The 14,865-nt window shown below is 40.5% G+C and overlaps 1 protein-coding gene across 1 annotated transcript in view; it reads left to right on the top strand.

Annotated features, from left to right (window-relative positions):
- Nucleotides 1-14,865, top strand: part of ZNF236 (zinc finger protein 236) — a 195,418-nt gene that overhangs the window by 68,785 nt on the left and 111,768 nt on the right. Inside the window, exons 11-12 of the mRNA XM_024212120.2 lie at nt 2,266-2,538; nt 6,721-6,924. Coding sequence (XP_024067888.1) covers nt 2,266-2,538; nt 6,721-6,924 — 477 coding nt within the window. The remainder of the gene's footprint in view (nt 1-2,265; nt 2,539-6,720; nt 6,925-14,865) is intronic.

The raw sequence follows: 14,865 nt of genomic DNA, 5'->3' as shown, positions 1-14,865 counted from the left end.
CCTTGTTTTTAAAGAAGGGAATTGTACTGCATTTGAATGCGCATCAGGCAAGTTTGTGAAGACCTGATGTACTAGTTGCAAATATCAGCGCAAAGTGAAGCATTGGAAATGAGACATAATCTACAAACAGGATTCTAAACATTAAGACTATTTTGCAAATGTAGGGGTAAAATAGGAAAGGTATTAGTAATACAATTCTTAAATGTAAGATTAAAGTTCAAAGAATTAATCTTGTTTCCGTGAAAAAGTACATTGCTTAAATTTAATCTTTCAGTTCTGTTCTCTTTTTATAAATGTAAAAAGAACAAAATTCTAATTTGTAGCCTAAATTCTTTTAAATTCAGTGGTACATGTATAGTATGTTGACTTAAGTTCTTTCAGGATGTGCACCAAGTAGAATTTCTTTAGGCAGAAAGTTCTTAATGTAAGAGAGAATTTTTCTTCAGGTGGCTCTGTATGTTCCCTACCTGGTGCAGTCTAATGGTGGAACCTTCACAAACAGTGCCTGTTGGCTTTCTCTCCCTCCCCCCCCACCAACCCCCCCGCCTTTCAGTGTTCACAAAGAGTGAGGCTATATAAAGGGGCACTGCTCCCTCTACAGCCTCAGTTCTTTCCAACCACAAGCGCCAGTCAGAAGTGAACCACGCCAGTCTATCTGATGCGGGGTTTTCTCCTACCTCAGAAGCAAGGTCCGTTTAAGCTGTGTTTCAATCATTATTTAATTAGGACTTTATACTCACCTCCTGAGTTTTCAGCACTGCTTGCCAAACTACCCATAAATAGGAATATACAGAGCCACTCAGAGAAGAAATGAAGATTATTTATAATCCGAATTCTTCGAGATGACACTGCATAATCACACTTCCCATCCACCTTCCCTTCTTGCCCAGAGTGCTTGCTTTCTCTGACTCAGTAGTGGAAGGAACTGAGGTTGTAGTGGACATAGTACCCCCTTATATAGCTTCATCCTCAGAATGTTTTTGAATGCTGATGGGAGGGGCAGAAGAGCAGTGTGTGCGCTCCAACAGGCATTGCTGGGAGAATGTTCCACTAGTAGGTTGCACTGTTTGGCTCATTACCCATAAATGTGAATATGCAGAGTCATCTCAAAGAGCTCTGGTTACAAGTAAATAACCTTCATTTATTAATGGTGGTAGGCAATCTATTGCATGTGTGAATCCCTGTTTGATAAGTGTACTGGAAAAGAATATACTTGGTTAGAGTGGGAATTCCATAATAATAATAATAATAGCAAGCCTGATAAAATTTGCGGAGAGAAGATATATTTTTAAAAGTACTAAAAAAGAAAATTAGATAACATTTAGGAAATCCATTTTATAAGTTTGCTCACTAGAGTAGATTTTTTTGTAAACGTCTGGCAAGAGATTATGGAAAGAAAATAGAGAGTAACTTTTTGAAAATAAAACTTTTACAAATAGGCAAAATCAGTTTAATTGTTAATGGGAAATGAAGATATTGGGCATAATATTGTTATGACGATTAAGGTGATTTGGTGCTGATTCGCATGATCCTTAGAATCAATCTAAGAGCTTTCGTTTACATTCTTCACATTGTGTTCTCTAGGTTTTTTGTATAAAAGTATTAAAAGACCTTTCCTCCATTGGAGCTACTGGAATCTGCTTTTGGAATGACTATTCATTCTCTGATATCTTCGTAGTGAATTTGACATTTCTAATAAAACAATGCTATTTACCAGCTTTTTGCTATTCTGGACACTGTTTTTAATAGTGTATTTAAAACAGACAAACGAACAAAACAAACCCACGTGTCCCCAATTGCAGACCTATAATCATGATACTTTTTTTTTTTTATAGCGATCCTCTGAGGAGTATAACAATTCAGTAATTGAGTATGCTATGCTTAAATCCTGTCAACACAAATATACAGCTCAAAAATGGCTAATACATTATATGCTATTCCCATACACACACTCCACACTGTAGAATAAAATGTTACTATAGGTGTATTTTGTTGGTTTTTGTCCTCCTTCGTTACAGGTATGTCTAACTACGATTAAATAGCATTATCTTGATTTTATTTTAATCATATTTCTATAAGGAGTATTTACTCTAAGGGGAAGGTATCTGAGAAGTGCATTACGCTTTGTTTAGTAAGTCTTGGCAAGAGTCTTCAGTGCTCATTTTTAATTCTCATCTTTTGAGTGACAATGTCAATTTAACAGATTGTTTATTAACTTACAAATATAAACAGGCACACATCTAATTTCAGTGTTGTTTATTTCAGGTTCTGTACGTGAAGAGAATGGAATAAGATGGCATGTTTGCCCATATTGCTCTAAAGAATTTAAAAAACCCAGTGATCTAGTGCGCCACATTCGAATTCACACGCATGAGAAGCCATTCAAGTGTCCTCAGTGTTTCCGCGCCTTTGCTGTGAAGAGCACTCTCACAGCACACACAAAAACACACACTGGCATTAAAGCTTTTAAGTGCCAGTATTGCATGAAATGTTTTTCCACCTCAGGAAGCTTAAAAGTTCACATTCGTCTGCATACAGGTAAGGCCTGTGAGTTATCCCTATGGTTTTATATGATGATCAGAAGTCCTTCAAGAATAGGGGACAGAGTTTGGTTTGTAGATATGAAGGCGATCAGGTACCGTCATAAATATCGAATATAGAATGAAGTATTTTGTTTCTGACAAATAACTTCATAAGAATTTAAATGGTAGCCCTGTTGAATTCTTGTATTATAAACTTTTATTCATCAAATATTTTAACTTGTTCATGTCCCAATTCTCATTGGTGTGTGACTTTTTAAACTCCCTTTTCTCTGCTAAACCCCAACTGTCCACCTATGTTGTTTTCTTCCTTCACTCTTGTTTTTCATTTTCTCCTGGAACATATACCTGGAGGGTCAGTTCTTTAGCAACAACTCTTACTTGAATTATGAAGCTACTGAATCACTGAAGGTGGTCAGGGCTGGCCTTACCATGAGGCGAACTGAGGCGGCTGCCTCAGGTGCCAGACTGTGGGACAGTGCTACTAGGACCCAGAGTGTAGAAAATTGTCTGCTGCTGGTGCATATGTATTCTCTCTGCTCTAGATGTGCAGAGATGGTGGAGTGCTGTCTGGAGGAAGGAGGGCACAAGAGACATAACAGGCAGGCAGGAGAAAAGGTGAGAGGGAATAACAAAGCAGCAGGAGCTGCAGGGAAAATGAGGAGGAGGAGGCACCTCTTATTTACCTCTCTAGCACCCTCAGGAGCCTGGACTGATTAACACCAGCTTCTCAGGGAGCTTCCTGTTTCCTGCTGCTTCCCTGAACCCACTTGAGAACAGGCAGTCAACTGAAGTAGTAGGGCCAGTTAGGCCCTTAAGACGCGATAGCTTCCCTCACTCAGGCCCGGCTGCCAGCCTGCTTATTTGTCCCCTTCAATTGAGTGTTGAGAGCCACTATAGCTGGCACAGAACAGCAGTCATGAGTGAAAGAAGAAAACGCCCCAAAAAAGAGAGGAAGCTTTTCTATCTAAGCAGGAAGGAGGTTTCCTGAGATACATAGACACAAATGTTCACGATGAGCCTTCTGGCCTCAGTGAGGATGTGAGTGGTGAGGAGATGCCTGATTTTCCAGTTAGTCAGAGTGCAGGTGACCTGGCAGCTACCACAACATCCATATCTCCATCTCAAATGGATGTAACCATGCACATTCCTGAAGAAAAGTGTAGATCAGAGAAGAGTGTGGTGGAGGCGCAAGAAACAGCTGCTGCTGAGTTTAGTTCCTTAAGTCTAGATGATCCAGGACTGTGGGCCCACTTGAGCAGTAGCCTGAGGGACTTCCTTGTACTACATGGGCCACAACAAGTGAAAAACTTCATGTTTCCCAAAGACAATGAAAATAGAAGTTTCCATCCAACACATTACTGGCATGAAATCCCCAATGGTGACAAAGTGAGAGGCCATGGCTTATATACTCAAAAACCCAGAATGCTGCATACTGTTTTTGTTGCAAACTCTTCCAGTCTAATGTTCCAGCCACGTTGGGTTTTACAGGAACAAAGGACTGGAAAAATCTGGCTAGAAATCTGGCATGGCTTGAGAAGGCAGCAAATCACCAGAGAACATTCCATAGGTGGAAAGAGCTTGAGATGAGACTATGGTTAAAGGCCACCATAGATGATCAGCATCAAGAGAAGATTGCATCAGAGTCTCTTTACTGGAAAAATGTTCTGAAAAGGCTCATTGCCATTGTGAGAATGCTTGCTACACAAAACCTAGCACTGCATGGCACTTCAGATCAGTTGTATGTGCCAAACAATGGAAACTTCCTTAAAATTGTGGAGCTGATGGCTGAGTTTGATGCTGTACTCCAGGAGCGTCTAAGAGTCACCACCCAAGAAATGGACACACACCACTATCTTGGAAAAACAATTCAAAATGAGATCATACAGTTACTGGCAACAAAAGTCAAACAGAAGATTGTGGCAGATCTGAAGTCAGCAAGATATTACTCTGTTATTCTGGACTGCACACCTGACATCAGCCATACGGAACAAATGACTTTAATGGTGCGTTTTGTAACAACAACAGAATCTAGTGAAAATGTCCCTTCAATGGTGACTGTCAGAGAGCATTTTCTAGAATTTATTGACATTGATGATACTACAGGAGCTGGTATGACAAATGTGCTTCTTAAAAAGCTGGAAGATACAGGAATTGCGATAGCTGACGTGAGAGGTCAGGGCTACAATAATGGTGCCAACATGAGAGGAAAGAACAGAGGAGTGCAGATACGTATCCGAGAGTTAAACCCTCGAGCTTTTTTTGTCCCATGCAGTTCATTCATTGAACTTGGTGGTCAGTGATGCAGCATCAGCTTCTAGTGAGGCTGCTGAATTTTTTAATGTAATTGAAAGCATCTCTGTATTTTGTTCTGCATCAACTCATCGATGGCAAATTTTGAAGCAACATCTGGGAACATCCTCTCTGACACGGAAACCACTGAGTGCCACACAATGGGAAAGTCGAGTGGAGGAGATAAAGCCTATCAAACACCAAATTGGGAAGATAGATGATGCCATAGTTGCCATTATGGAGGATAATGCTATGACAGGAACTGTTCATGGGAGAACAGTGGCAGAGGGAAATGGAATCACCAGAAACATAGATAACTTCAAATTTCTGTGTGGCTTAGTGTTGTGGCATGACATACTGTTTGAAATAAACATAAGCAAGAGACTCCAAGGTGTTGGCCTTGATATATCTGGAGCAATGGAACAACTGGACAAAGCAAAGTCATACCTGCAGTCTTACCGGACAGATGAGGGATTTCAAAACGTTCTAAAGAGTTCACACTGAAGCTATTTTCCCACCCATTCAAGAATACAAGAGTCAGCGAAGAAGAAGACATTTTGATTACGAGGCACAGGATAATCCCATAAGAGACCCCAAACAACAATTCAAAGTTGAATTCTTTAACCAGGTGCTAGATTGTGCAGTACAGTCAGTTGAAGAACGTTTCATGCAGCTCAAGGAACGCCGCAGTATATTTGGGATGTTGTATGATATTCCAAAACTCCTCACTATACCTTAAGAAGACCTACACCAGCAATGCAGGGCACTAGAAACAGTGTTGAAACATGATGACATGCGCTATATTGATGCGAGTGATTTAGGTGATGAACTGAAAGCCCTTTCAAGATACATTTCAGCAGGATCAACTCCAAAGGGTGTTCTAGAATATATGTGCACAAATAAGATGACCACCCTCTTTCCAAATGCTTTTGATGCTCTGCGCATACTTCTAACACTTCCTGTAACAGTTGCTAGTGGAGAACGCAGCTTCTCGAAGCTGAAGTTTAATAAAAACACATCCATGCTCCATAATGACACAGGAGAGGCTGGTCGGCCTTGTAACAATCTCAATAGAGCATGAGCTGGCCCAGACTGTGGACCTTCAGGAAACAGTTCAAATCTGTGCAACCAAGAGGGCACGGAAACCACCACTTTGATTATTCAAACAGATAAAAATGCCAGTGTTTACTATGCAGACAAGAAAAGTTAAATTTGCTGTTCAGGCATTTGAAAGTTACGCATTACTTAAAATTTTTGAACAAGGCATTTTAAGTTGTTAGTTCTCCTTTATTGGGGTGGCTAGGTAGAGCAGTACCATGAGAGGAGTGGAACAGGAAGAAGGCAGAATTGAGACCTTTCAAAGTTTTGGTCCAAGCGAGAGGGCATGGGGGCGTCATTTGAGCTCCCCGCCTCAGGTGCCAAAATGTTGTGGGCTGGCCCTGAAGGTGGTAGAAGCTTGTATACCTGAGTTGAAAGCTGCTGAGTGCAGTAGTTCTGAGATTCCAATTTCTGTGGTGTTCCAGCATGGAGTTCACCCTTCAGGCATTCCTACTGGCTTGTAGTTGATAGTGAAGAGGGTGCCACATAGTCACTACTCCCTCTTTCCATCAGTTTGGGAATTTTTGTGCTAAGTTTCCCTCTCATTTATGGAGCATGGATGGAACTATCTGTCCTTCACTTTTAAGTTAGCCATGTACTTAAACAGCACACACACAATCCCATTTCTGCTCTCTTCCCCCAAGGAAAAATAACACACACATCGTCTCTGCATTTGGTCATGTCAGTCTCTGTAAACACACGGTTATGATTTTACTATTTGGATTCCATAGCTTTTATTCCTGCGGACATGGGAGTAAACCATGAAGTAATATATTTTAATCTCTTTCAGGTGTTAGACCTTTTGCTTGTCCTCACTGTGATAAAAAGTTCAGAACATCTGGCCACAGGAAGACTCACATTGCTTCACACTTTAAACACACTGAACTACGAAAGATGCGACATCAGCGTAAACCTGCAAAAGTTCGAATAGGAAAGACCAGCGTTCCAGTACCGGATATTCCTTTGCAAGAACCCATACTCATCACTGATTTAGGTGAAGACTGAGTTCGTATGTGCTGTAACTTATTGTAATCCTGAAATTTGGGTTTAGAATATGAATGAAGTAGAGTACACTATTAGGCAAAGGCAGTCTATAAACTCACTCAAGAAGATGCACCTGCAATTAACTGTTCAGCAGCTGCAGAGAAAGCTGTACTGTCAGCTGTTTGAATTGAAAATGTACTTTATGAATTTATAACAAGAGTTTTTTTTTTTTATTGATAGAATCCTATAAAGTTTAACAGAAAATTTTTTTGTAAAATATGCAGTGTAGAAAAGGTAAACATATTCATTTGTTTCCTTTAGTTTTTTTGAGCTAATGCTTAGAGAACATATTCTAAAATCTCCTTATTCTAATCACATTTATTCTTTGATACAATTATAATTTTATATGGCTTTAGTGGATTTTGTGTAAGTGTGAACTCAGTTGAATTAGTGTTCCATTAGCGATAACATTTTAACATGGGCATATATTATAGAAAGCTCACATGGCATCTTTCTATTCTGGCATAGGATGGGATGTTATATGATTTATCACTTTTTAAAACCATTTTGTTGGAAAAGGTTAGTTGTTGTTCAGCTTTAGATGAAGGATTGTATTGTAAATAAGAGGTTGGTGACAGTGGACAAGATATTATGATATGTATGTACTTACATTTTCACCTAAATATAGTTGATTTAGACTCCATTAGTGATGGGCAGTTTTCTGCTTTGACCACCTTAAACTAGATATACTAAACATAGTATTATTTTCAAAACTCCAACGAGAGTACAATAACCATGTGAGTTTCGAATGAAAAAGATCAAACTATAGACCTAGAATATTATTAAATTGTTAAAGATATTAACATGGCCGTAACAATCAGATTGGCTCCATACTTCTTTTTAAATGAGAAACTGCCAATAATATCATAGTTTTACAATCCCATTTTAGTTTTTTATATAATAAAGGTTGCTTTAATAAAAGTTCTGTTTAGTCATGTGCATTTTAAATGTAACATTTAATAGCTTTTTAGAGACTTGGGTCCAAATTATCTTCCAGGTCCAGTCTTCATTTCAATAGATTACCATTTGCAGCTCCTTATTTCTCAGCCAAACTCTGTGCTGGTACTGGCATAGTTTAAGCTTGGTCTTGACTAGGCTTTAAAGATGCGATATTAAAATGTGTTTGCTAACATGTTCTAAAACTCTGCTGTGGACAAGGCATTGGATAGAGTTGTAGAGCATGTTAGCAAAGGCTTTTGACTAGCACATTTTTAAATGCTAGTCAAGACCAAGCTTAAACTATGCCAGCACCAGCACAGAGTTTGGCTGGGAAATAAGGAGCTGCAAATGGTAATCTATTGCAGTGAAGACTGGACACGGAAAAGAATTTGGGCCCAAGTGTCTAAAAAGCTCTTAAACGTTGCATTTAAAATGCACATGACTGTGCACAGTTTGTCACTGTGTCAGGACCAGCATAGTTCACTGAAAATCAGTGACAAACATGTTCTAACAATACACCTTTTAAATCTTAGTCCTTGAAATGGTGAGTAACCTGTCCCAAGGGGCTCTCATTTAGCTTGGGATTGTTGGAACATATTGTGCTCCAGCCATGCCCTTTCCCCAGCCCAGCATGCACCGGGCTATGGGTGATGATGGTAGGGGCAATATAGGAACTGTTTATGCTAGCTCTGCTCCAGCTGGAGACACCCCCATTCTGGGTGAATCCAGCAAGGGAGATCTGGAGCTTCCAGTTACTTTGTTGTAGTGACACATGAGCTGAGCTGATCAGAATTTTTTTTCTCTTTGACATTTTCATTTCCTTTGAACATGGCCTGATCAGTTCATTTTAGTTCTAACAACAGTGAAATAACACTTTTTTTGAGATTATTTTACCACAAAAAAAAAAAGCTTTAGCATTTTTTAAAAAGGGCTTATGAAAAGCTTAATGTACATATGTTGATATCCTTACTGCTGATTTTCTATTTTAAATTTAACTGCTTTAGTTACTGTGCGTTAAAATAATTGTAAATATTTTCTATTTATTTGAGAAGTAATTTAGTATTGTTTACTTGTTCAGCTTTGGAGAGAAAATGAGATACAGGGTTTTTCTTGCTACACAATTAGAATATATAAGATTTGCTTGGCTGTTTCTTAGAATTGACAAAGTAACTTCAGCAGTCAGCTATTTTTCAAACTTGTCTTTAGACTGCCTCCATCCTCAAAAAATAATATTCAAGTGGTTACTATTTCTTATAGTTATCATTCCATAGAGACCAATTAAGTTCCATTTGTTCAGAGTTTTGGAAGCATCAATAGTTATTTTTCGAGTGATTGCATATGTCCTTTCCAGTTCAGGTATGCACACCCAGTGCACCAGAGTTGGAGATTTTTCCCTAGCGGTACCTGTGGGGGCAGCACAGGTGCCCTCTGCTGCCTCATGCTACTGCACAATGGAATAAATGATGGAGCCACCCTGGACACTCAGTTCCTTTTTACTGCCTGTGTTTGGTAGTCAGAGGACATTGACTTGCTACTGCAAGTTTCTCTCTCGTTACAGAAAAATTATCTTCCTTACTGCACATAGTGGCATATGTTAGATTAGTAGTGGGTTTTGTTGCTGGTTTTTTTGGGGTTTTTTGGTCTTTGTTTTCTTGGAGCAGGTTCCATCTTATTCTCAGGCTGCCAACATTCAGTACAGGGATATGCATCGGTCTCTGGGGTTTAAGCTGTGTGCCAGCTGCAAAAAATCTTTGCCAGTGAGAGACCCTTGTTCACCTGCCTAAAGTGCCTTGGCAGGAGTCACATTAGAAAACTCTGCCAGATTGCAGGGACTTCAAGCCCTGGACAAAAAAGGACAGAGAAATGAGACTGCATCACAACCTCAGGGAGGTTGCCCGATGTCCCCCTTCAGAACATTCCCACTCAGGGCACACACTGAGTACTTTGGCATCAGTGAGGAGTGGCCCTATGGACAGGGCTTCTGAAAGTCAGTACTGATCCCCTTCTCCGGTGTCAAGAAAGAAATGCAAAAGGGCAAACTCATGCAAGCAGCTGAGACTTGGCTCCACTAGATGATCAAGGTCCCCGGTACTGTCCACCATTAAGCACTCAGGGAAGAACAGGGTGTACTCTGGGAAAATTTGCAAAACTTGCAAAATTTGAACTACCATATAAAGAAAATAAGGTTTAAAATGATAACCCTAGCCTCCAGTATTCCCTTCCTGATCGTGGCAACTGGTATGTTGCCCTTGACTTGAAAGACACAAATTTCCATGTGGCAATTCATTAAAGCCACAAGAGATTCCTAAGATTTCTGGTCAACCACATTCATTATTAGTTCATGGTCCTATCCTTTGGCTGTCTGCTTTCCTGTGTTTACAGAACGCATTGCTGTGGTAGCTTTATTCCTGAGGAAAGCAGATATGCAAATATTTCCTTACCTGGATGACTGGCTGTTACAAGGTTGAGCCAAGCTCCAAGTAAAAGTCAGTGTATCCAGGAACTGATCCCTTTTCAGGGTTCTGGATCTGTTGATAAAAAGGACAAGTCACTGTTCTCCCCAGTTCAGAGAATAGAATTTATAGGGGTCATCCCAGATTCTACAGGCCATTCCTTCCTCAGCCATTCCAGACAATATTAAACATTTCCATAGATCTCAAAGCTCATAAACAGCTACAAAAACAACAACAAAAACTCACCTGCTTCAGACTTCTGGGGCACATGTCCTCCTGCACATATGTGGTTCAGCATGCCAGACTTTGTTTCAGAAAGTTGCCGAGCTGGTTAAAGTCATTGTACTCCCTGGCTCATCACCCATTGGATATGCTCATTCAAGTACCTGCAGGAGTACTAGCCTCATTGGACTGGTGAATGAATCCAGCCAACATGTGTATGGGAGTTTTTTGCCCTTCCTTACCCACATTGACTTTGAGTCACAGAATCATAGAATATCAGGGTTGGAAGGGACCTCAGGAGGTCATCTAGTCCAACCCCCTGCTCAAAGCAGGACCAATTCCCAACCAAATCATCCCAGCCAGGGCTTTGTCAAGCCGGGCCTTAAAAACCTCCAAGGAAGGAGATTCCACCACCTCCCTAGGTAAAGTATTCCAGTGCTTCACCACCCTCCTAGTGAAATAGTGTTTCCTAATATCCAACCTAAACCTCCCCCACTGCAACTTGAGACCATTGCTCCTTGTTCTGTCATCTGCCACCACTGAGAACAGCCGAGCTCCATCCTCTTTGGAACCCCCCCTCAGGTAGTTGAAAGCAGCTATCAAATCCCCCCTCATTCTTCTCTTCTGGAGACTAAACAATCCCAGTTCCCTCAGTCTCTCCTCATAAGTCATGTGCTCCAGACCCCTAATCATTTTTGTTGCCCTCCACTGGACTCTTTCCAATATTTCCATTTTGGTTACAGTCGCTTTTTTTCTAGCTTGGAGGGCTGTTCATCTGGCCTGTCAAGCTTTTTTCCCTCACGTCAAGGAAGAGACTTTACAGGTCGTCATGGACAACGTTACATTGATGTTCTACATGGAAGGACAAAGAGGGCCCAGATCAAATTTTCTGTTAAGAAGCAATAGATCTTCCGGAGTTTTGTATCACCAATACCATACATCTAATTGCCCTGAACAGATCATTCAGCAGAGATCACAAGTGGTTTTTCAGGCCGGATATTGTGAGATTCCATGTGGCAATCCATTAAAGCCACAAGAGATTCCTAAGATCTAGGGGGTCCCTCACATACACCTGTTTTGCTATTCATCTCAACAGAACGTCTCAGCTCTTTTGTTCATGGGCAAGGCACTAGTAGGGAACTCTGATGGATGCTTGGCTACTGTCTCGGAAAGGCAATCTGATGTATGCCTGCCTCCCTCTTCCTCTCCCCCATTTTGCTCCTTTCCAGGGTGTTGCTTTAGCTCAAGCAGGTTCACGCTTGCATGATCCGCATAGCTCCAATGTGGGCTCGCCAGCATTGGCTCTCCAATCTGCTGAGTCTCTCAGCCAGGGCTCCTTTGACGCTACCTCTGAAACCTACCCTGATCTCCCAGGACCTCGATCGCCTCTACATCTCCACTTGGCTGCCCTCCATCTTACAGCCTGGGTGCTCCATTGTTAATGCCTCAGGAGGCAGAGTGTTCAAGGAATGTACCAGATGTTCTCCCGAATTGGTGAAAGACATCTACTAGCTATGCCTACCTGTTGAAGTGGAAATGATTCTCCTTAGGGTCAAAGGAGATGGGTGTTTTACGTATCTGAACCTCTGTCTAACAGGGTTTGGACTGCTTGTTCCACCTGAAACCTTGTTCCATATTTTCCCCTGGAGAAATAAATGTGCTGCTGACAAGGTTGATGGGTCCGCCCTTTGAACTGATGGCTACCTACTCTTTGCTGCAGCTCTCTACGAAAGTAGCATTTTTAGTAGCTATTACCTCTGCAAGAAGGGTTGCAGAATTAGGAGCATTGGTAGCTGACCCTCCTTACGCAGTTTGGGTGTATCACAAAGGGAAAAATAGTTATGTCTGCATCTGAAATTCCCGACTATAGTAGTATCGGAATTCCACCTCAATCAAGCCATATATTTACTGACATTCTTTGCTAATCCTCATTCTCATAAGGGTGAGGAGAGGCTCCATACCTTGGATGTCAGAAGGGTATTGGCTTTTTGCTTGGACAGAACTAGGTCTTTTAGATCATGTTCATCTCAGTTGTGGACAGGATGAAAGGCCTTTCATTCTCAGTGCAGAGGATTTTGTCCTGCTTATGCCTGTACTATTATATTGCCAATGTGCCCCTTCCAGCCAGGATCGGAGCGCACTCTACAGGATCTCATGCAGGTTACGCAGCTTTTTTGGCTCAAGTAGTTCTTTAGTCCTTGTTCAGGTAGACTCTGAATGACACCTGGAGTTTGAACTGCTTTGGAGTCATCTGAAATAGAGTGGACATGTGCAATCAGTCAAAGAAGAAAAAACAGTTACTAACCTGTACTGTAACTGTTCTTCAAGATGTGTTGCACATGTCCACTCCATGACCCACCCTCCTTCCCGCTTCTATTGGAGTCTGTCTGGTAAGAAGGAACTGAGGGGGGTGGAGGTGGCTCCACCGTTATACCATTGTGCAGCAGCATGGAGCAGCAAAGACCACCTGTGTATCACAGAGGGAAAAATCCATAGGTACCACAAAGGGAAAAATCTTCAGCTGTTGTGCACTGGGTGTGCACATCTGAAGTGGAATGGACATGTGCAACACATCTCAAAGAACAGCAGTTACAGAACAGGTTAGTAACAGTTTTCTCTTCTTAGGTCAGTTCTTTCCATTGAGAACATTATAGAATTCATTACTGCCACTGCAAATCAGTGGCTGAACAGGGGATCACTGAGAGTGCTATGAAATTTAGATGCTCATGTTTTGATATGTGATGTGGCAAAATGAATCTTTCCAGTCCTGTTAACTTCACTAATGATCTGTCACTTTCTCCTCTGCCTTGTCTAGTGTGCTGTCCATAGCCATTCTGTACACAGTAGTGCATTTGCTTTTTTTGTATTTTGATAGTATCCTTACTCTGTTATCATTGCTTGTCTTGAAAGATCATTGTGCTTCTGTTGGTTTTAAGAATTCTTACAGGTTGCTAATATTTTAGAGTAGACAGTTTGCCTATTCAATTTGTAAAATCTTTTTCCCCTTTGTAAAAGGAATATATACATGTTGGTTCCACACCCTCCTACATGTTTTTGTTTTAAGAATCTCTTGACACTAATCATGTTAGACTACATCAAAACATTTAGTCATAGGGTATAATATTCAGATCAGCCAGGAGTGAATTTCAAGTACAACTATGTAACTTTATTTTTTAGACCAAAGAAGAAATAGAAGCATATTTTGTTCTGTGGTGGAATTAAAATGTCTTCAGTGATTAGATTGATTTGATTAAATTGCACATTTCTAAATGTTAAGAATTGTGAAATATATGGAAAAGTAGTTGTTTTTTTTTACAGATATATTGTAATTCTTGCACGTTACCCGGTTTGTAATGTGCTGTGTAGGAATCTGAACTTCTACTACTCCTCCAACAGGTGGCACATGCACCTTCCCTCTGGTGACATTTAAGTGTTCTGAGAACTATCATTTTCTTTTCTCTGAATGGTGACAAGAAATTCCAAGCTGCAAATGTCTTTGCTCTGTGTTGGTGGTATGGTTGAACTGTTTCTTGACAGAAAATTAAAAAGACGTAGGTTTTATTTTTTGTTGAAAATATTTTTCATTCATTCATTTATTTATTCATTTATTCATTCGTTTGCTCTTGGGTCCAGATATTTTAAGGCAGGTTTCTTTATATGTTCCCTATGGTATTTTTTTATTAAAGTATTGACCAAAAAGTGCCATTATGACTTCAGTCATTTTTATGAATTTGACTGATGTCCAATACTATTTATTCCTGCTTTTGGTTGGGAAGAAATGTTATTTTAAAGAATAAGTTCTCAAAAATATCTGGTTAAGTTGCTGCATCCTGGGTAAAGTGTCTCTTGTCTTTCCTGGCTACCTCAAACATTTTCTCATTCATCTGATCAATTATAGATATAATTAGAGAATATTTGGCTGTGTTCACAGTAGAAATTTTCATTACTTTTCCAAATATTTTTTGAGTGCCAGTGGTAGCATGAGTGATGGTTCTAGTGTGGACTGGACACATGCTTTTCCACTACTGTACACCTGCCTGTAGTGTGTTGTTTGTTTGTGTGTGTGTGTGTGTGTGTGAGAGAGAGAGAGAGAGAGAGAGAGAGAGAGAGAGAGAGATCGATCTCCAAATACTAATGTGTGTGGAGCCACCTGTACAGTTTAAAAATTGATATGGTATCTCCATACCACTGTGATATGGATCCTAAGCCGCAAGAAAGGGGATAGAAACACTATTTTGGAGAGGGCAAGGATAGGTTTGCAGGAGGAGGCGATTGCC

This window comes from Terrapene carolina, unplaced genomic scaffold, assembly GCF_002925995.2.
Source record: "Terrapene carolina triunguis isolate 2854851 unplaced genomic scaffold, T_m_triunguis-2.0 Scaffold58, whole genome shotgun sequence".
NCBI lineage: Eukaryota > Metazoa > Chordata > Testudines > Emydidae > Terrapene > Terrapene triunguis.
Note: the sequence above shows the minus strand (reverse complement) of the source record. Positions and strands in the feature narration are given on the sequence as shown.